The 23,870-nt window shown below is 37.2% G+C and overlaps 1 protein-coding gene across 7 annotated transcripts in view; it reads right to left on the bottom strand.

Moving 5' to 3' along the window:
* The window catches only part of TENM1 (teneurin transmembrane protein 1), an 813,967-nt gene that overhangs the window by 199,297 nt on the left and 590,800 nt on the right, over positions 1 to 23,870 (bottom strand). For 4 of the 7 annotated variants that reach the window (XM_072336858.1, XM_072336859.1, XM_072336860.1 and 1 more), the window contains one exon: positions 105 to 365. The exons of 2 other annotated variants lie outside the window; for them this stretch is intronic. In XM_072336858.1, the coding sequence (XP_072192959.1) occupies positions 105 to 365 (261 nt within the window). Of the gene's footprint in view, positions 1 to 104; positions 366 to 888; positions 938 to 23,870 lie in introns of those variants that run through there. One more of the 7 variants, XM_072336861.1, reaches the window with a different exon arrangement.

Consider the following 23,870-nt stretch of genomic DNA (forward strand, 5'->3'; position numbering starts at 1 on the left):
AGGATGAAGAAGGAAAAAAGGAAAAGAGGAAAATAAAGGAGAATAAGAAAATTTCAAATGAAGTAATACTTCTATTCAGTATGCCAGATGTATTTCTTTATTACCATTCTCCCCATCAGACTTCCTCTCATGGTCAGTGTCAGTCAGGGACAATGCTGAGTTTGCCCGGCTTGACAGACAGGAGCTGTGTTCTGACTTCATCCCCCTCATCCACATCCTCAGGGCATGATCTGGTGATGCGCCACCTTCCGTTTCAGTATCCACGTCTGAGCCCACCTCCAATGGGTAACTATGCTCCGATACACCATGTAAATCTGTTTGGTAGCCAGAGCACAGAATATGGGGTGTCTCACAGAATTCCATGTCTGGGAGAAAACAAAACAAAACAAAACAAAACAGAAAGCATTTAGAAAAGAATTTAGAAGTTAAAAGCAACATACATTTGATGCCCTTCCAGAGAACCTGCTTTGAGAATTAATATTGTTAACACCATTAGAAGACTTTTTTTTGATCCATGACTAACTGCTACCTAATCTAGTACAACTTTTTAAGAGTGCTATTTTGAAGTATTTAATGCAGCATTGCAACAGTGCCTTTTCATCTGACAGAAATATATAACTTCAGTGTGTTCACACCTACACACTAATAGTAACATATCAATTTACAACTGACCTGAGTTCACATCAAAGACTTAAAAATAGGGATTATTATTAATTTTTTTTTTTTTAAGATGACAGTTTTAACATTAATCTCACAAATCAGAATGATGGCTGTTTTTTATCATAAGGAGTAGGCAGTGAATTTGCACATACGGAATTTACAAAGCAATGTCAGAAATATTCAATTAATCCCCACCCCCCAAAAAAACAACAACAAAAGACTACTTACCAATGACTCGCTCTTTGAGAGTGCTGTCCTTGCATATTCACACCAGCAGGTTTTGGTTTTCCAGTGCTTGTGAACTACAGGAACCTCCTGGAAGAGCAGTGACTACTAGGACTGTACAAGTGCCATCTCATGACACCAAGTGAACAGAGATATTGGAGAGTTGTACAGTGCTCAGTACTTCAGTTATTCTTATTAAACACTGCAACTGTAGAGCATCAGAAATCCAAGGGAAAACAGAATGTGGACAGGAACCATAATGTGAATATGCAGAGGAAACATTCTCGAAGAACTACAGGTAAGTAAGACACATTAGCAAATTATAGCTTTCCTTTGAGGTGGCCTCTGCATATTCTCACTTGTGAGAATCCAATTACAAATGCAACTCCCAGGGAGTCAGACAAGGAGTTCTAATTAAATAAGGATTACAGAACTGTACTCCCTAATTGAACATCAGACCTGGGATGCCATCTTGAGAGACTGAATACAATATCAAACATGCATACAGTATACTTTCAATTTCCAGAAAAGAAACATTAGAGATGAGGGTCATTGAGAGAGACTGAGGACAAATATTCACTCCTACTGTCATCCGAATGAAAGCCTCAATTTGCTGAACTAATCCACTTACCAGACAGTGAGAGGAATGGTTATTATTTTAAGCATACTCTAAGAAATAACAAAAAGCCCTGGCATTTTCTTGAAAGCATCGACCAAAATCTACAAACCAAATGCTAAGCTAAAATAGGCAGGTGGCTCAATATTCAAGTCATTGATCTCTGTAAATCAAATCTCTTAGCCAAGAAAACTTTCCTGAAGGTCTCTGTTGTGGCAGCAGCTCATACAAGCTCAGGCAGTGGCAATGTGTTTTCTAGAGAGCAGGAGAGAGGGCAGGGAAAGGAAACAGAATGAAATGCAAGAGTCCCAGGAGATTACCCTGGTTCCCTGGTGCTACTGCATGGGCTGCCCTATCTCAGAAGCACTAACTGTGCTGCTCATGCTCCTCCCATGCCCCAGGGCAACCAAACCAAGGCAGATATGGAGGCTCTACCACCTCCCTGATCTCTCATCACAGGTAGAGGACCTGGTCTCTGGTCTGTACTTGTGAAACTGCAAAATGCATCAACTTCACTAGCTCTGCGCTCCAACTCTCTCAACTGACTTGAGGTGGACTCTGAGGTTTGATGGAGATGGCTACGAGATACCAGTTTCTGCAGAAGAGGGAATAATTGACATTCACTTTATCTATGTTTACAACACAGTCTTCCATCTTGTTGTCTGGAGTCTGTTTAAAACTGCCCCTTGGCAGACTGGGTTCCAGTGGCTGCAAATGGAAGCTGAGCAACTGAGGCTGGACTCTACACTGGTTGGTGGTTCTTAAACCTACCCAGATACCTGCAAGAGAGATCTGAACCATACTGGCTTCTCTGAAATAAACTCTCTGTATCCTATAGATAGGATAGTAAACACAAAACATCCAATCTCCAAAAATCCTTGCTTTCCCAAGACCTCTAAAGCTCCTTGGACACTGGAGACACAGAGGCCATCTCACAGGAAGTTATTGAAGATAACTAAATGCAGTGTTGTTCATATAATGACTTATTTGTAGCTCTCATTTAATTATATAGTATTTACACGACAAACTCATTCCACTTGTTTTAATTACACAGCATTGACCAAATTTTCCTATGACACAGTCTAGATATTGATGCTGGACACAAACATCACAGCTGTATTACACTCTGCGTTTACTTTCCTTTTGACAATAGTAAATTAATAAAACTACTTTTATATAAAATACAGTTCCAAACAGTGCATGGCATCTCTTATTTTTTCTTGACAATGTTCAAGAAAGGACTTGCACATAAACTAAATAAAAAGCCAACAATGGTGCTAAATGACTAACCCGCAACCTACTATCAATGAAATAAAGATGAAAGCACATAAACAGGCTGATACTATTCCATGCTGAAAGAAGGTCTATGCTGTTCATTTAAATGGAGGCCATGGACACCACTATTTCACCAAGCATTTCCCAGTAACAGTGAAGTGACTGAATGCTTCCTTGTAAAATAACTGATTTACAGTTCTGCTTAAATGAACTGAGCCACTATAAAACGTGACAAGAGCTCTTGTCCATGTTCTGCAAGGAAGGTGAATGCTAAATCTTGCTGGCCAACAACAGACAACTGGCAATGAGGCAGCTTATGACAGTTCTGAGAATTAGCACATGTATTAACAGATGACATAAGAAGGAGGAGTAAATACATACTGACATTTCAAGAAATATATTATCAGAGAAATGTAGCAAATTTATCAGCTAAAACCATATAAAATTCAAGGAAAGTATATTAGACAAATAAGTTGGATAGCTGCATGTAAAAAGACTAGCAGTTCTGTAGTGCTTCTCGTCTACGCTGATGAGAGCGTATTTCCAAAGGATGAGAGTTTACTGATACACATTAAGAGAAAAATTATGGAAATGACACTCATCTCTTAGTGAAAGAAGAGCAACAGACTTAAATACCAGTCTTAATATTCATCTAAATTTTGATCAAGGCCCACTCCAGAGAAACAACCTCTACTAAATCTGTCCCATAAGACTTGCTGCATTTCTCTCAAAAAGCAGTTTTACTTTCATTTTTGAACTTAGACTTCTGTAAAGTACTGCAGCAATGCAGTGTTCTTAGATTATGTCTCTCTTTGTCAACTAAACAACAATTTCAAGAAGCATCGCCTTCCCTTTAAAGCCACTATCTATTTATTTTTAGCAACTAAGAAATTTTCCTGCAATAATAAATACTTTGGCAATTTCAGGAGCCATGTCAGCTAATGCCAGCCCCCAGGGAGCTAAGATGCAGGCACTTCCCTCTGCGGATGTCCACCACAGGCAGACTGTCTGCCCCTAGCAGCCTGCAGCCCACAGCCTTTCCGTTTGCAATTGCATATGCCAAGGGGAAAATTCATCCCAGTAAATCTCACAAATGCTAATTAGATTACACATGTTTAAGAAGCATGGAATTTAACCTTCAGTCTAGAAGTTAATTCAAAACGTAGCAGCTAACAAATTCAATATTTCAGCTATTTTTTTTCTCTGGCAGAGTAAAATAAATCGATTTTTTAATACTATAACTCACAGCCAACCGAATCTGAACTCAATATATTGCATGAATAGCCTATTTCTTAAGTATACAAACATTTGTAGTATTCCAGCTCTCATGGGATGCATTTTCTGAAAAGCACTTAGCACGCCAAAATTGTCTGGTTTGGCTTGCATGTCTAACCTTGTTACCTAAAATACTGTGCATTTCCACAAAGAGATAAAGTTCAAGTGGATTTATGTTAGACTTAGTCTAACCAAAGAGATGCAGTCACAAAAGAAATGAGGGAACATTAATATGATATTCAAGTTTTTGCATGAACTGTGTACAGAGGAAAAAAGGCTGCTCTTATGAACTTATACAGAAGATCATGATAGGATTCTCACTACAGAAGCTTTGTGGAGTTCATTTTAACTGAACTTTTAAAAAACAAATATTTAATCCTTTGCTCTCGTAAAAAAAAAAAAAAAGATATTTAAATTAACACATAAAGAAATGCAAAATATTTTATGAACAGGAACTGGAAAGGAAGCTGGTTGCATTAAAAATAATCAGAATTTCAGGTAACTCATTCAAAGAATCACAGAATCACAGAATTATCAAGGTTGGAAAAGACCTAAAAGATCATCCAGTCCAACCATCACCAATACTTCTCAGCTAAATCATATTCCTCAACACAACATCCAAACGTTTCTTGAGCACCCCCATGGTTGGTGATTCCAGCACCTCCCTGGGCAGTGCATTCCAATGCCTGACTACCCTTTCTGAGAAGTAGTACTTCCTAATGTCCATCCTGAATCTCCCCTGGTGCAGCTTGAAACCATTCCCTCTAGTTCTATCACTGTCCTTTCTTTATACAACTTAATTTTCATCTTAATTTTCATGTAAAAACAAAAAATATTCACAGAGGATCAGCTGAACACTCATTTGTCCACACTGGACAATATTGTCTTTGCTCTTCTTTAATATGTTCAATCTGATATCAATATATCAATCTGATATAAGAATAATGGAGTTTAGTAGTAGCCAGCTCTAACACTGCTCTTGGCAGTGTAGAACTACAGAGAACTTTTGCCTTCTCTTTCCAGATACACCCTCCTCCAAGTTCTGAGAATCTTACTATAGCTTTAATTTATCCACTGGGACAGTTAATAACTTAATTAGGTTTACATGTGTATATATAAAGCCTTTATCACAATGCATCTTCAGTCCTATCTCATTTTCCTTTGTATGACCAGAACTGTTTGCCAGCTCACATACTAACAATCTTAGCCGACCTTCAGGACTTGTGGAACTTCCACACTGTTTCCATTTGCCAAGAAGTTTGATAATAAACAAACATTAAACAAAACGAGACAAGCAAACAACTGTCCAAAGGGAAAAAAAAGAAAAAAAAAGAGAGATAAATGAAAATCACAAAGCTAGCAAAGAACAGAAATGATCCTGCAGAGCCTTTCTTTCAAAACTTCATGCTTCCTTATGGACGTACAGAATTTTGTGTTAATAACAAAACGACAAAGAACAACACATTTAAATTACTTAACTTATCTGTACAATGAGAGAGAGCTTTCAGAAAAATGGGAGAGTACTTGTAAAGCAGAACAGTTCCACGAGTTGTTATTACACACCTTTTATGAACTCTATAATATAATAAAGTCATTTGGACTGACATGTTTCAAAGGTCTCTGAAGTTTAGTCACAGTTTTATGGTTTTTTTCCTAATTCTTGCTCTTGGGATATTCGGGGGAACCTTTCACTCAAGTACACAACCACTCAAACCTCCACATGAAATTCCACACAGGCAAATCATAGAGCTATCTGAGTTGAAAGGGACTCTTAAAGGCCATCCAGTTCAACTCCTCTGAAACGAACAGGGACATCTACAGGATTTTTCAGCCCCAAGAGCCCCATCCTGCCTGACTTCAAATGTCTCCAAGGATTGGGCATTAACCACATCTCTGGGCAACCTCTTCCATATCTCTGGGCAATCTCTTCCATAACAACATGCCTGCGAAGCCCCTGCTAAATCTGAAGACATATTTGCTCCAGTGCTTTCTCTTGTACAAAATGCAGCCTAATTGCTCTGGTAATTAAATCATAATACCATGTTTGGCCTCAACATATGCCAGCTACTCTCTCTGTACCATGAACTCAATGCTACTTACTAGGAGCAATTGCTGTTTCTCAGTCCCTCACCATCATACGTGTCATCTATAATATTTAATCAACAGATCCGAATTGGATAAAGCCAGGATGGTGGCTGAGCTTTAAATAAATTATTGCAGAGATGCTGCACACAGTAGATGGCTGGAGCATGCTGTGAGGGCTCCATCTGTGAGGGCTCTGCCCACAATATCTGACAGTAAGCAATGGTGCTAATGATGGAAATTGAAGGAAGATGGAGATTTCTTACATAACACAGAAACACAGCTTTGAGAAGCCGTTCAGCAGCAGGTGCTTGGGGATAACCAACGGACATGGTGCAAAGACCCAGTGAGGACCTAATGTGTGCTTATGAAAATGGAGATCTTTAGGCTCTTCAGCAATTAATTTTGAAAACAAAAAGTGAAGCTCGCTTATTAATTTTGATGAGCAATTTATCCAGTTCAAGGGGTTGATTTGGCTAGAGAAGGAATGTACGTTTTTATGGACTGATTAGACTACAGAAAGACTGGATCACCACCTGCCCACATTCTTGTGATAAAAAGATGAGTAATGTCTGTCAAAACATTAATTTCCCAATCTATGGGAGAAATGTGCAACTCACGCCCAAGACTGTGCACTTGGCAGTGAACACCTTTTGGCTTGGCTTCAGCTCCAGAGCCCCATCAGATTGGGTGCGCAATGTGCATGGGTACATTGGCTCCTCTGTCCTTCAGCTGTGCCCATGCCATGGTGGTCCCCATGCCCAGCCTTCCTCCATCATTTCCACATTGCCTGTGCAATGCACGGGGTGATGCATTAACCTGAACAGCATCATGGCCACAGTACCTCCAAGCTAGTGTCTGAAGGGGTGATAATAGGAAAATCAAAGCAAGAAAAGAAACAAACATGCAGATTTTTTTTTTTTTTACTGTGTTACACAGTGAATGGGCTTTCACACTTACAACTAACACCAATAGGTTAATCAGTGAGTGCATATCTTCTACTTCAAAATGAGAAGACCAGCTGCTTATGGTACAAGATAGACAGAGAGGAGGAGGAACTGGGAAAGGAAGGGAGAAAATAAATCAAATGGAGAAAGTGAAGCTCACATTCATTTTTTGAAGCAACACACATGCACCCTCCTAAATGAGAAATTTTGAGGGCTATTGAGCACTCCACTAAATTCAGTGTGTTCAATGGCCCTGAAAATTTCTCATTTCTCACCTGAGCACCATGGTTTACTGGCTGTTCCCTGGACTTGAGAATTAAACGTGCAGACATCTTAAGCTACTTTATCAAGTTGTTTGTGTTCTGTAAGCTGCTGGATAACAGTGTGAATGCTGTGTGTGTGTGTGTGCGCTCATATTTGATTGAGACAGATTGTCATTTTGTTTTACTTTTCTGTATGTCCCTAAGTTGAGAACACGCTGCTTCTTCCTGAATACAATATTATTTAAGGACATCAAATTTCAGTAACTTTTCATATTAGAATCATTGAGACAGAAGCACTTGACAATGACTATTAATTTGCTTTTTAAATCACTTGATAGGGTATCATCACAATCCAAGACAGATTCAGTTGCATCTATTTTGGTAAAAAGTATATGACACAAAAATAATCTGCATAGAAAAATATACTTTGAGCTTTTATATTTAGGTATCAAATGCACAGGACTGGATGTTTTCTTTTACTGTATTTCATTTTTTCCTTGTATTCTTTTATCATCTCTGTAATTTATTTTCTTATATTAATTCCCGGTTAACCACCAGAAATTTAAAAATAAGAGTAATAACAAATAAAGAAAGATTAAAATGGGAATCTGAATCTGCTGTAACACAGAAGGTTTATCAAAATTGCAGATAGATCAGCTAAGGGATTAGGAAAGAAGTATGCACTTTCACAAAACTCCTAGGACTGTGAAATTCATGAGAAGGAAAGAATCTATTTCTCAACTCCTTCCCCAGAGGAAGCAGAAGGTGGCAAACACCTTTCTCATCCTGTCTTCAAACCAATTCTTCAGACTTAGAGGGCAGGAGCAGACTGACAAGAACAGACTGAACCAATTTTAAAAAGTGAAGCTGGAGTACTCAGAGTAACTTCTGCAAATTACTATTAAAATCAAATGAATAAGGATATGTAGTTCTCAACTTCTGCATCCCACCCTCATCCTATGAAGACACAGACAAACTCTGTGGAAAAAACTTTTCTGCAGACCATTGGAAATCTGTAATGCTAGAGATCTTGTTTTTCAAGAGTAACTTAGCAAGGTGATAGGGCTTTTCAAATACAATGTAGATGCAGTGGGCCTCATCTTAATTTTGCAAGAAAAATTATCATTGTCAGTCTGGAAATGTATTGTTGACTAACGTCTTCCCTATTTTTAAAGTGTTGCTTTATAAGGTAAAATACTTCCATTTATACAGATTCTGTTAAAGAGAAGTTTCCATTGAGGATACTCATAAATGCATCTCTTTTAATGAACTTTGGAGTTACAAAACTGCAGCAAACACCAGGAGTTAGCATTTAACCTACATTTCTGTTACAAGGAACCTACTTAGTCTCAAATAATGACCATGCTAATGCTGCTCTACAAGAAGCAAGAGGAAAGAAATATTATCACAGACAAGAAAGAACCTCAGTATCATTTGTGAGAACAAATGATGGTTTTATAATACAGCAATTGAAACAAAGTTTGGAAAACCTGCCTTACAATGCATTCAATTTCGATTTCTATATACAAAAATACATTAAGAAGGAAGGGTTTTCTTTCAGGAGCTTAACAAGTTTCCTTGGTTCTAAAATCAATTGTCAGTTACAAATTTTGGTATTTCTGCATGTGTTTAAAGGAAGCAATAGATAATGGACCCTTTCTTCTCATCATTCCAGTTTCAAAATTAAAGCTAGCCACAATCTTACCATGTAGATTCTGTTAATTTATTTTATTTAAAAAAAAAAAAAGAAAAAGAAAAAAGAAAAAAAAAAAAAGAAAAAAGAAAAAGAAAAGAAAAAGGACTTTCTTGAAGGACAGCACAGCTGTGAATCGAATCATCTGGAGAAAATTAACTTTTCTCTTTGAAAGAGTTTTATATGACTGCATATTCTTCCTCAAGATTAACTTCAGAAAGTGAAAGAGTGGAGAACTGATAGCTTTAATCCAGTATGTTTATAACTTAACAGGCATTGATAATGTAGTGGTTCCAGCTTGAGGGCTGGTTTCTCATTTAAGAGAATGAAGACTGACAATTTTTTTTAACAGACTTTAAGTTGTGTACCACCATTTTTCAAAGTGACGTGACCCTCTAATTGTTGCTAGATCCCTACAAACTTCTGGAATTCATTTTTGAACATAGTTACGTTTAAAGCCGAATCACTTCCATTCAAATATCAGTCTTTGAGATTTCATGACAGATATCACATCCTAATAGCACTCAGGATGGGAATATAAAATCAATTTCTACCAACAGTTTTGATTCTAATTTGTAAAGTATTTTAAAAATACACCTATTGTTTCTAGAAGTCTTGAAATTGTTTCCCCTTTTAAAATTCTACTAGAACCATTCATATGCTAAATGAAAATCAAAGCCTATTTTAGATGACAAAAGTGTAGGCATCTTTACAATATTCATTGATTTGGTGTTTGAAGGCCAGAAAAAAAAAAAAAAAAAAAAAAAAAAAAAAAAAAAAAAAAAGAAGAAAAAAGATCTGATTTCATTTACATGCTGTAAATCTAGAAACACCTTGTAAGATGCCCATGGGACAGTTAAAGTAGGTAGCATGTAGTCTTCAGATCAGTATGACTGTCTGGGAAGAAGCATCTGCAAGTTCACATCTTCATGACAAAGGAAATACTTTTAGAAAGCCAATATCAACAGAGACCTACCAGAAATGTTCTTTGCTGATGGGTTGTTTGGGTTATTCAAGAGATCTGAGGTACTCAAGCCACAGGCAGCATACAAGAAAACGACCTGCATCACAGAGTAACTTAGCTCCTCACCTTGACTTCCACCAAAAGGCACAGACATCTACCATCATTTCAAGTTTGCTTAAAAGAGCATCTACTACCCATTTTCCTTTGAAGATGGACAGTATTGGAGGCAGACAGGAGTGGGGAGGGCTTTTAGTGTCATCCTAGGCCAGCTTCAGGGAACGCACTTACAGCTATTTCAAGACTGAAACAGCACAAGGAGGACTAAAGCTTCTGTAGGACTGGTTACTTTCATCCATTCACACTCAAGTTGACAAATTTTTTAAAAGCCCTGAAATTTTGGAAAAGGTATTTGCAAGTGGGAATAACAGACGTGTAAGCACATAGAGGCAGGATCCTTAAAGGAAAGAGTAAGGTCTAAGACACGAACATCAGGTCGTGCATTCACCAAACAACACATGGGCCATCAGTCACTGCTGTCAATGTGCTGCTATCGCAGGAATGAGAGAAATGGAAGAGCAGTGGCCACTAGCAGTGTGAGGTCTAACCCTAACATGTCTCAGCAGCTGCTTCCTGCCCTGCCCTATCAGAGCCAACATGGCATGAGCTCTGAAGCACAGCAGTGCCAGGTGAGGGCCCTACTCCTGCCTTCTTGGCTCCTTTACTTTTTAACTGCTTTAAGTATGATCACCTTTTCCACTAAAAATCAATTTAGACTGTGAGATAGCCACTGCTTTAGAGCTTAGGACAGCTAATCAGATTAACTTTGCCCTATTTGGATTGCAGGTGCACATATTTGCAATTTTTCCTAACTTTTCCCCCAGTATCTTTGAAAACTTTACTTATGGTGAATGTGAGCTTAACATCTAGAAGGGACGCTGTATATACTTTTAATTTATTTTAAACAACTAAGTAAAATTTAGACCAACAAACACCCTCTTTTTATTTATCCTGGAAGAAGAAAGGGAGAGCGTGTGCACGTGAGCCCTTCACTACTTCCATTCACATCCAATTACATCCAGCTGCCAACCTGACATTGCTGAGAACATATGAAAGACAACTTGGCACATCCGCTGCATTTGATTAACCAACAGGGGATACAGATTGTCAGTCAAATAACCTCTCTTTCCCCAAAAATCTCTTGAGGAGTTTGTCACCAAATGTTCCATCTGATAAAGAAATGGGAGATTACTCTCCCTTCAAAAAAATTTGGACCATTTCTGTTCACTTCCTTTTTCAGGTGTTCACTTTACCAAAGGGCTTTCAATATCAGCAGTTCAAATGCGAAGGTTATCTATGTTGCTGTTCAAATAATATCAAAACAATTTAGTGGAAATTACTGTTTTTTGCATCTCTCATTTCTACTACATAAACCATTTTTTCAAGTGTTTGAATTCCTTTCCCTTCTTCAGATCTTTATTAGTTTGGCTTGCATTTCCAGAAACTGTTTCTTCAACACTACATTCCATTAATTAGTTACTTAATCTTAAAAGACTCATATTCTGTCTCAGTAACTACAAAATGACTTTTCTTTTTGTTTTTATACCATCAAGAAGCCTTAAAGTAACTCAGCTGAAAATGGTGCAGCAATTGCAGGTGTGCACACCCAGGAAATAAACTGTAGTAATCTTAAATAAATATCACAGAATCTTACTACTATTTAAGTTAAACAAACAGTTCTTTCACCCTAAAATGCATATCGTGGTTACCAAGAAAAGATGAAAATCTCAGACATTTATGTCAGCATAATAAAATTCCTAAGCATACAAACTTCAGGGTCATTAAAGCAGAGAAATTGAGCACAGAAGGGAACAACGTACTTCCAAGAACATTTTTCAGAATTATTCCAATAGCTTTTGTCTTTATGCTGTTAAGCTACTTCAATAGATACTACAAGATGGTCTATTCCCTGTATATTAGGAGGGATATATGCTTAGAATACCAAGAGCTGTTTTCATCTCATTTTCCACCTCAAGATTTGATATAGGGCACCAAAAGAGGGAATAAGTACCATCATTCCTGTGCTGTGCCAATGGGAATTAAGTATGAGAAGAATTCCAAAGCATACCAAATCAAAAGACCTCAGTACATTTTCACGAAGTTTAAACAAGTGCTGTGAGTCTCTACCATCTGTCACCAAAAATTTATCCAGGCTTTGGGAACAAAGCCACTACACTAAGAAATATCTCCAGTTTTTTTATGTGGGTAGGAGCACTTGGCTCCTTGTTTTTTTCCTACATTGTTTTTTCTAGCTCTCGACATCTTCAATTCCCTTGCCCTTTCTTAATGTGTGTTCTATTTGTTTTAAAATACTGAATAGTTTATTTGGGTATATAGTACTCATTTTAGCTATTTGAGTCACTGACTTTGAAAACGCTAGGCTGAAGTTTAACCACATAGCATTTTTACCTTTCATTCTGAAGCAGCCATATAATAGATACCTTGAAAATAACAAGTTACTGACTGGTAAGCATTAAAATGCGATCGCTCTCCTTTCGAAAATGAGTAGACAAGCACCTGCTCTTTCCAATGCAAATCACAGATATTGTTGTATATCCATGACTAAAACAAAGTATTGTATTGTTAATGTGATGGTTGGGAGGTTACCCACCCAACATGAAATAGCTAGAAGTCGGTGACTAACTCAGTAGCCCTATAAACTCCTCCACACCCAAAGGAAAGCCTGGCATAGGTAGACAAGCAGAACTCAAGTTCAGTATTGCTGCAAATACTTTCTGTCTCCTTATTAAAAAATTCACGCAGTTGGAGGTGAACTAATTGAGGTGGTGTAGACAGTAACACAGAAGGCATTTAAAATGTAATTAAGCCATGATCAGAAAAGGGACACATAAGGGAGACAGCTCTCAAAACAGAGACTCCAGGGAAATACCAGATTCAAGCACAAATGAGAGCAACTGTGCATTGAACCACATTCAAAGACATTTCTATATACAGCTAGAAGAATCTCCACAAATATCAATTAAACACTCAGGCTACAGCTAACCAGAAAAATGAGGAAGAAAAAATATATTTACAGTTTGAGATAACTTTCATTACCTTTAGTACACACCACAGAGAAAGGTGTTCTGACAAGAAAAGGGTCCTACTGTGAGCCCGAGGGATTCTGAATCACACTGGGGATTTGAGAACAAGATCCCTACAGGATCATTAAGTGTCACAATTCTTTTGACTTTATTCTATCAAATCATGCTTTAGCTCTACTTTTCGCTGTTCAGGCAGGACAGCAGCAGCCACTACTTCGCCTAGTGAAAAACACAGCTCACATAAGTAATTCACTATATTAAGGAGGAGGAAAACAAATAGAAAGAAGAGTAAAACCATGTAATTTATAAACCTTACAATTTTGACCTAACACATTTAATAAATATTCCCTTTGTGACAAAATCTGCCATCTAAAGAGACTCAAAGCAACAGCCTACAGAATTTAGTTCAAAATTTTCCCTCAGCGTAAGCTATTTTACAGAAAAAAAATGCATTAGAAAAAATACAAGCTGCTACTCAGGCATGTAATGAATTGTTTCAGATGACAATAGGAAATGCTTAAACATCCTTCTGTACAAAGCTTTCTGTTATCTAACAGTTTTGCATTTAAATGTGTCTTAAAGCCTTTTTTCCACTTCTTCTTCCTAATAAATTTGTTTCAAGCAAGCCTGCTGAGTTCAGAGTCTTCACGAGTAACAGTTTCTCTATAGGGCAGGAGTCCCATGTGGGTTTTGCCTTTCTAGGCATTATCTACCGTTCGGTATTGTCTCATTTTCCTACCAGCTGCTACACTATTTCCGGAGCTGCACCACCTCGTACTGCGCCCGATATTAGCCACAACAGTGATAGAGCAAGTAGGAAACAAACAGCACAGCTGAGCAGGACGACTGGCACAGGCTGCAGGCAGTATATCTGGAAGTGGCTGCAACTGAAAAAAACAACACACCACATTTGTTTGTGGGAGCTTTAATTGCTTCTCTCTAAAAACATAGCAAGAACCTCTCCGATACTAACCAGATCAAGCTTATACAAGCTAGTCTTAAGTCAGTCAATGCGTGAAGAACAGATTATTGAATTAGATGTCCTTTAATGACAGATTTCAGTGCAGATGAAAGAAGGAGGAAGTAAAGGCCTGGATATGGTGGCTTGGAACAGGAGGAAAACTCAATTCAAAGAACAGGGAGTTGTAGTGCTGTAGAGAACAACTCAACCACAGTACAAAGAACCCTTTTCACCATGCTAAAACATCTACCTCTCTGAACCATCTTTTCAGCAAAAAACAAATTCATAAGAGCGTGTATATTCTTCATTGCTGAAGTGCTTACTCATGTATCCAGTTTATTTAAATTCAAAATGGATCACATATGAACAGTAAGAACCAAATGGATGGACACCATGATGGAGGTTAGAACACCAAATGAGAAGCAACCTGATGATGCATTGCTACCAAAGAATTTAAGAGTTATTGGCCAGAAAACTTCACAAGTCAGTGTTTTCCTGTTTAACACATTAGTCTTCTGTTTGGACTATTTTGCTGTATTTTAATATAATAATTAAACAAAGAAAATAGCCTTTTTTTTTTTTTTCCCCCCTCCTCTTTGAAAAGGACCTGTTAGCCAACTAAATGTATTATATACATATAATCATTTTAAGGGAACCATAAAATAAAACTGAGCTATAAATCTTTGCTAGCAACATTATTCTCATTGACGATCTAGAGAAATCCATTCCTATAGCCAAATTAAAGACTGAGATGATGATGATGATGATTACTGTAACTACAATCATTGAGAAAAACTTTAAAATATTGGAATATTGTGTCTGAACACTCATTTGCTCATAGTATGCATTCTGAATTGGAGCATCAAGTTACAGCAAAATAACTTTGGTTACTGTTCCTGTCCATTGTGGTGTTATCCCATAGTTAGGTTTGGTGTTCCTAAAACTACATGCAGTGTATACAGGCAGTTTTTTAACACTTGACCCATATCTGATATCCCAGATGATGGAGCATTATTAAAGCATAAGGAACCATAAGCTCCCTGCTGCCAGAACAGTGACAGAAATGACTGCTGGTGAGAAGTTTGGTTTTAGTGGAGCTATTCGGGGATGATGATAATTATCTGTCAAATGAATATTTATTACATGGAGGAATTCAAGGTTGAATAATACTTCACTGCAGAGTGGGAATAATGCTATGGAGAAGTTGGCCAAAGCAGACACAGCCCCCTTTGTGCTGAGGTTTAGTGCAGCTGTATGATATACAGAAGGGTGCCAGGAATTTGTGAACTAGAGAAACAGCCTGCAGTAAGTAGACCTATTTCTCCTATGTTAGCCTCCAAAGACAAAGCTGAAAATTAGCTAAATGAGCTTCTATATTCCTGAAGGCATGCTCAGCCCTACTACAATAAATGCATTGCAGCTAATGGTTCTGGAAGAAGTAAATAGCATTGAGGTATCTAATGTCACACCTTTGACTCCACAAATGCAATTTCTACTTCTGTCAGAGACCATCGTGTTTATTTAGAGTAACATAATTTCCAGAGGCAGCCATTTCAGATGTTTATCCTGTCTCTGCTGACTTCTTTGTGAGTGATGCCAGCCTCTGGCTAGCTGAGGCAAACACCTGGCAGAACAATGGCCACCACAGTGGGACCAAAGTAGGAGAGCTTAACTTTATTTTATCATAATAATAATAATAAAAACCTAGAAAAAAAATCGTCTTGTTTTGTTTTGTAGACTCAAGTAGAAAGTAGAGGAAATTACCTTCCTTTCATGGCCAAAAATGAGCTGAACAGTAACTTGTGGTAACAGATTAGAGAAGAATCCAAGAGAACAATGAAATACAAAAAGGAAACACTGTCTGTATCTTTTTGTTTCTAAGAAGTATCCAGGGGAGCTGTGACACCGCCCTAAACTGCAAAGCAGCAGTATTCAAGTGAGTAGCAGTAAGTAAACTAGTGAACGTTGTAAGCATGCATCAGTGGGATCTTTAAACACCTGACCCAGCAAGTAGGATATTAAGACAGACAAATAATTCAGTAACGGTGAAGGTTTTTTTTTTTTTCCTTTTCTCATTTAGTTTTTTATCCGCAAGTAGATTACAAGGTATAGAATAAAATCAAATAATTAGAATCATTCTCCCCAAACACCTAAAGTCTACAGATCAATAGCCAACAATTAATTGCAAACATCCCGTAATCACTACTACAATATCAGCTAAAACTCACACTACATCTGTAAGCCCAATTCTCACTGGTACTAGAACGAATTGTATCCCTAGAATCAACAGTTCGATTAAGCCTTTGAGAATCCACTTGTAAATCAAACCGATCACATACATCCTACAGATATTTCCTTTCCACAACCACTAATTTATACGTTACTGAAAAAGTACTCTCCAAGGTATGCACCGAAACATGCTACATTACATAATTTGTAATGTTGTTTGGTTTTTTTTTTTACCATATAGAGATATACTAGTTTCTATTTGTAGTATTACGAGTATCAAAATCAAAGAAATAAATTAGAAGAAAAAACAGACTTGTGTTTTTCATATTTTTTCCCCCAAGTAGAAATACAAAATTAATTTGATCCTATATCTTCACAGAAGTATTTTACAGAACAGTAGGTGTCCTAATCCAAAGACATATTTATTATACAAAACTACATGACAAATGGTCTCGAAAAAATAAAAACAAGGTAAAAAATGAATGCATTCATTTATTAGGGGGATTAGTCCTTGAGAAAGGAAGTTTTAAAAGATCATTAATAATTGTGATAATAAAATCTAAGTACAAAATTTCAAGCTAAATTTAAATGTTGAAGCAATGAAGACCGTACCTTGAAGTCATGCAGGTAGAACCTGTGCTATGCCACTACTCCATGCACACTTTCTGTATCTACACACACATATGAAATAAGTCTTTTGAAAACTCCCAGAGAAGGAACAATGAGGCACCACTGAAACATTTTAAAACTAATTATTACCTCCAGCTGAACATAAAACCTCAGTGTATGTAGGACAACAGCGATCATTTGATTTCTACTAGAAACAATTAACCACAAACTTCCTTAATTTCTTTACTTGGAGGAATTAAAAGTATGTACAAAAACAACACTACAGAGGATCAGATTATCAGAGGTCCGATATGACTTTTACTTAAAAAAAAATCAAAATTCTATTGTTTTGAATGCAACAACATAAGAGTTAATCTTTCCATATTCCTTCAAACCAATAGACTATGAAATAAAAAGGTCAAGCTGGTAAACACCATTAATTTCATGCAAGTATTTGATATGAAGGAAAAAATAATTGATGTGCTCAAAAGTAATAAAATGCAAAATTTTTAAACAATATTTGGAGCTCCCTTTTATTGGAACTCAAGAACTTTTATCCCTAGGAAAACTGAATGCACAGGCCACAAACACTTTTTTTCTCTAAAACTCTAACAACACGTGTTTTTAAGTACGTTTCTAGTTATCATGGATGCTTATTTTCATTATTCTATCTCTTTCAAATAATATTGACACAACTGTGCTTTGTCAGAAGTTAGCCAGTATAAGTGCGAGTAAGCTTCCATTTTTCAGAATCACAAAAATAAACACCCCAAGAAACTATTAGTAAATTTAATGAATTAAGAAATTAACATATGACTAGCTTACTATATGACCTGAATTTCCATTTCTAGAACTGTTATAGATATCATAAAACCTACTTCTTGGCTACATTTTATTAGAGCATGGTATTAAGAAAACCTCAGGTGAATGATTTTTGCTCTGTAAATTAGAAATTAACAGAAACTCAAGAATTTATACACTTCTGACCACCAATCACTTTTTTTCTATTAAAATATCTGGAATTAAGTGTTAAGCATTTGTGGCAAATGTTCTGTTCCTAACATCGCTGTCCACAGCAACTGTTCACAAGGGAAAACAAAGCCATCAATACTGGAGAAATCTGGGAAAGCTTAAATAGAACTCTCTGATAAATCAGTTTAAGCCGTGCCATGTTATTTTTTTTTCTTAAGTCAATTTTAAAGAATGCTTCTTCATTTGTATAATGGAAGCAATAATAAATTGAGTCTCAATTAGTGAGAAAGAATGTAGAAAATTCAGAGAATGAGGAGTCCTTTCAGAATCAAAATAAGTTTAAAAATCAGGCAAAAATAAAAATAGCTTAACCACAGTGAGCTCAAATAAAACGACTGTGTCAACAGAAGTTATGATGAACAGCTCATGAATCCCCAGTATATTTTGCTTACTCTTTGTCAGGGACTGGAAGGGACCTCTAAAGACCATCTAGTCCAAAGACTACATGAGATGATTATATTTATTTTTCATATTATAGTAGCCTTGTAACAGCACAGGTTATGTGTATTTACAAGCATGAGGATTCTGGCAGGGTACCTCTGCTGCCTGGCTGGTTGTCCAAGAGGCAGAAGCATGTTTGTGTATCATGTCATGCTTCTTAGGGACAACATCCAGAGGAAACTGGAGTGACCTTGAGCATCTCTAGGATTTTAAAGGTGATTCACTGTTCTTATTATTATCTTCCTACTATTTTAATCACATTCTTATGAAGCAATCTAAAAATTTCAGGAAAAGTGCCTTGCTAGTGAAGTACTTTAAACAACGTCTGAATTATGAAATACACCACTCCCACTTAATTGCTTCACAAGGAAAGCTCTGCAGAGTTTGCAGTACACTTCTGTGTTAAGAAAGTGCTCACTGAAGGCAGGTACGGAGTATTCTCCACTCATAGGTATGCAGGAAGCATGATTTTGGCACCTGAGGCTCAAATACAGATTTGCTTCATTTCCAGAGACTATGGCCAGCACAATCTGATTCTGCTACTCTTTATTTAGCACATGTAACCTCTACAGATTTCTATTTAAAACACAGTGTGTCTCCAATGTTTCTTTTTCTTGGCATTTCAAAAAAATTCTTCTGAAGCCAAACAACTTACTTTGACTAAGCAACACTAAATCAAGCTTTTCACTTACCAGAATAAAGGTCCAAGATACTCGGGACTTCAAGAATAGTCCGTTTCTCACGTTCTTTCTCAGTGATGTAACAGTTATAGATTCCAGTATTTTGGATTATCACATTAATACTGAATAAAGCTGAGTTGATCTTTACAAATGTTTACATTTCTTGACAGCCAGTTTCATTACTTGTCATGTTAATATTTTAATCTGAATTTGCTGACTTTTTAATCTCTTGCTCATTTTCACACCAACAGTTTATATTTTGATAAACGACTTTTCTAAGCTTTCAGGTGACATTGGAAGTGTCAGTACTCCCTGCTTTATTGTGTAACTGGTGCTTACAGTGGAGAAAGAATCAATCTGTCGGTGTTGAACATTACCTTATTCCTTTCAAGCTGTTTTTTCCATCTGAGCTAAAGATGCTTCGTCCACTTGCAGAGCATTCCTAATGAGTGGCAGTCAGCAGGAAACTGATTTAGAATAGAAGTGTGGCTTTGAAAGGAGTACCTTAGATTTTAAATCAAATCCACAATTTATTTCACATTAATTCCTTTAGAATGAAGTTCAGAAGCATCTAAGTCTAATTCTAAAAACAACAACTAATTCAAGTTCTAAGTAAGTTAGTATATATCCACCCTTCTGCTTAACCAGAAACGTTATGGAATCACTGAGCAACTTTTTGACAGTTCTTTATTTCAGGCGGTGCAAAATCTTCTGACAGATATGTAATTGAGAAACCCTAGGAAGAAATGTTATTTTGTTTCAGCACCTGCTCTATAAACAAAGATAATCAAATCAGATTTCTCATTCCAGAAATTAAGATGACTTTTTGTTTCAAGAGTGACATAAGAGACACAGCAAGAGTACGTAGAGCAAAACGCTGCAGAACAAGTGCAGAGCTCTTCCCTTGATCTGATGTTTTGTAATATTTGTTTAGACATTCTCTGTGTTTGTTCATATCTCTGTTTTAACTTATGGCAGATTTTGGACACTTCTAAGTGTTACATGAAGAGGCTCTATTCATACAGCAAGAGCATTTTGAAGATATTTTGGCACAACCCCAAGCCAGAACGTACAATACATAAGAATTAACAGTATCATAGTATATCCTGAGTTGAAAAGGACTCACAAGAATCATTAACACCTGGTTTCATCCACAACCACCCAAAATTCAGACCCAATGTTTGAGAACGTTGTCCAAACGCTCCTCAAATGCTAACAGCTTCTTGCTGTGACCACTGCTCTGGGGGCCAGTTCCCTGCCCAGCCACCCTCCACTGAAGTACCTTTCCTTAATTCCCAATCTGACCCACTCCTGGCACAGCTCCATGCCTCTGGCCCTGTCGCTGTCACAGACAGCAGAGCTCTGCACTGCCCTCTGCTCCCTTTAAGGAGCTGCAGCAGCCATAAGGCCTCCCCTTCAGCTCCTCTGCTCTAGGCCCAACACAGCCAGGGGCCTCAGCTGCTCCTTAAATGCCCTGCCTTCCAGACCCTTCACTATCTTTGTAGCCCTCCTTTGCATGCCTTTTAATAGTTTACTCTCCTTTTTATACAGTAGTGCAAACTGCACACAGTGCTGGAGGTGTGCACCAGCCAGAGCAGCTCAGGATAATCCCCTCCCTTGACCAGTGCATGGTTGGCCCTTTTGCATATAAAATATCTTAATTTGGAAGGGTTCTACAGCCTCTACTGTAGATATTCCAGTAGCACTGGTTACAGGTTCCTGTAAAGATTGCTTGTGTTTTTTACAGTTACTTTTCCCTTCTGATTTTTATTTCAATGACTTTTGGCATTTTATACCATGGAAAACTGGTAATTCGGAGAAGAGAATGGAAATTAGGGCTGTCTTCTGTATCTGTACACTGAAAAATGGGTTGTTAAGCTCATGTAATGTTTGGAGAGTGCTTTTTTTATTCCTTAGATGAGATTTGTTAGCAGGGGACTGGAAACGTGCTGTGATCCTTCTCTCATTTATTTCCTTTCTCAGTAGTTTTTTCCTCAGATATTCACTTTTAAAATCAAAAAGATTATTTATGAGAATGAAACTATTTTTGATAATACAAGGCACTAAGATGATGGTAAACACTGTAAGGTTGGAAACAGCGCTACTGAAACGGTGACAGCAGGTTACAATGCTTTGTAACCTATTTGTGATCCCATAAGAGAGCACCCACTCCATTCTTGTGGGAAAAATCTCTTTGTACATTTAGTTTACTTGTGTACTTTGATTTGATGGTGGAAAGAAAAAGTAATCCCTCTATGAGGTTTAAATAAAGCCTCAAAATCCCGTTTTCTCACTGCAGTTATTCCAAAGAGAGAAATTTCCAATTACTTGGCAAATCAAGAAAGACTGTCCCAAGGAGGCCTGAAACTAAGTGCATCTTTTTCCTTCCTTGGAGTCTGCTGATACTCCCCATGCAGAAGAGAAGGCTGCAGCCCAGGAAGCTGCAGAGAAGAACTCATCACACTATTTTTCTCTGGGAGACAGTAACATCATCATCATTAGACCACAATGAGCCAAACAAACACAGCACAGCACAACAGGAACCTGTATTTCTGTGAAAGAATGCAGCAGGAGGCAACACACTAAAGCTTTAGGAGCATGGATTCTTTTATTCTGCCTCATACGGAATTTTTTTTGAACAATGTGATGCTCATAAACACTCTGACCAGATGGTGTAACACAGCAGCACAAGCTGGAGCTTATTAGCTATTGCTTCTGTTCATTAGTGTGGCCCAGAAACCTGAAGGAGCTTTAAACCACACTCTGCTAACAGTTGAGGGAGGGCAGTAAGGTATAGACTGTGTGTGTCTCTTTACATAGACATCGTATCTGGGCTATGTTTCACATTTTTGCTCTAAAGCATACAGCATACAAATCACGCTAAATTAGAGTTCACAAAAGGATTTTCTAAAATTGGTGAAATAATGTTGTAGACAACGTTAGAAGTCAAGAAGTTAAATATTTGGCATTTACAAGCAGGTGAGAACTGAATTTGATGTTGATGAGTACATCAACATTTTTGATACAAACCCTATTTAATAATTAATTATATTTTACCAAAATATGTATTATCTAAGAAAACCTTTTATATTTTGTTCCTTAAGCTATGGGGTTTCAAGGAAAGTACTAACAAAAGTAATTGGTTTCCTTTGTAATCAAACTCTTCCTACCTTCCAAAACTCTTTAGTGCTCCATTCCACAATACTGCTGTCACTTCCCAGACAACTCGATAAACAGCTCTATACAAATTACACATCTCAAAGGTTCAAAAAACAAAAACAAAACCTTCCTCGTTAACTCCACAATTTTCATCGTAAAGAAAATACGGGGAGCAGAGTTAAACAATGACCCAACCAAATAGTACCTCACTTCTAAAAGCACGCACAGCAATGGTTCTTCAAAAGGAAACTTCTCACCATCCAACTTTCTTTTTCAGAACTACACATTTTCTCCTCCACATGCAAACTTAAAAAATCAACGCATCTTACTGTGTCTTGCCTACACGTTAATCACTTTTATTACTCGTTATTTTGATGGTAATTGTCCCAAAAATAATGCTGGCAAGAGCTATACTGAATTGCTCTATCACACTGCACTGAACACCAGCAGCTTAGCACTGCCAATACTTGACCACTATGTTCTTAATAACTGTTAGTGCTCAGAGATGCCCTATGATAAAACATTTTCCCTTCATAAACTGCTGGAAGTTTCAAAGCATGTAAGTCCTAAATTCATACAGATAAGAGACAGCATTCCCATTTTTAACAAATTATGCCAAATTACACAAGCTGTAGATAGAACTGTGAAATAATCAATCAACAGTCCTAAATCTCTATTAGAAATGATGAACTTCACAGCCATTCTGTTGGCATCCATCTCCACTAGGAGGGATCCCACGATCTCGAACTTACACTGTGCTTGAGTATTATTCTAATGTTTTCAAGAAGGGAAAAAAAAAAAACTAATAAAATTTTGCTTCTTTACCCTTATAAGTTATTAAAAAATGAAGCAATTGAAACAAAGATGATATGGTATTTGCAGTCCAAATTTGACTCTCCACCACTCCACTACAAGTGCAAAACAGATCTGTTGGGCCAAATGGATCTGTGTAATTCTTAACTCAGAGAATAATACAGCTATTATGTAAAAAGCTTTTGCTGTTTTGCAGATGACAGAAAAACATTGTGACATTTTCCTGACAGAACAATTTCCTACCAGTACTTCTCAGCATACCTTATATTTATGTCTCTACTAATAAATAAAAGTGTTTTTGACTGGTCATATGAAGTTAAGACTTGCATATGTTTAAATCTTCCTTCCTGGTAAGCATATACTTGCTGAAATGTAAAGTGCAACAGAACAGCCCCCTAATTCCTGCACTACACATGCATTTCTTCTTCTCCAGAGAAAATAAGTGCTATTGAGAAACAGAACATGTCTGTTGCCCACATATGCACACCAGAGCTGCAACACTAAGAAGTGTAGGAATGAGAATCTGACAGAAACAGCAGTGAGCTAAAACAGTGGAGTTTGTTGAAAGAAGATATTGAACAATAGCCAAATCTATTTACCTCTTATTTCTTAAGACAGTTTTATACATCTTCTCTAAAACATTTATCAGTCTTCAGCTCTTGACCTACTTATAGGGCTAAAAGCAGAAAATGACAACTTTTTTTGTGGGGCACTCTAAAATCTTGTTTTAGAGAATAGTAATAATGCTGAATTTTTTTCCCCCCTCACATATTTATCAGAAAAGTGTTGCTGTTTTATCCCCTTTTCAGGAATAACTGAAGTCTGCCTTGCTTATAAAGCAGTTC

The sequence above is a fragment of the Excalfactoria chinensis genome, chromosome 4, assembly GCF_039878825.1.
Source record: "Excalfactoria chinensis isolate bCotChi1 chromosome 4, bCotChi1.hap2, whole genome shotgun sequence".
NCBI lineage: Eukaryota > Metazoa > Chordata > Aves > Galliformes > Phasianidae > Excalfactoria > Excalfactoria chinensis.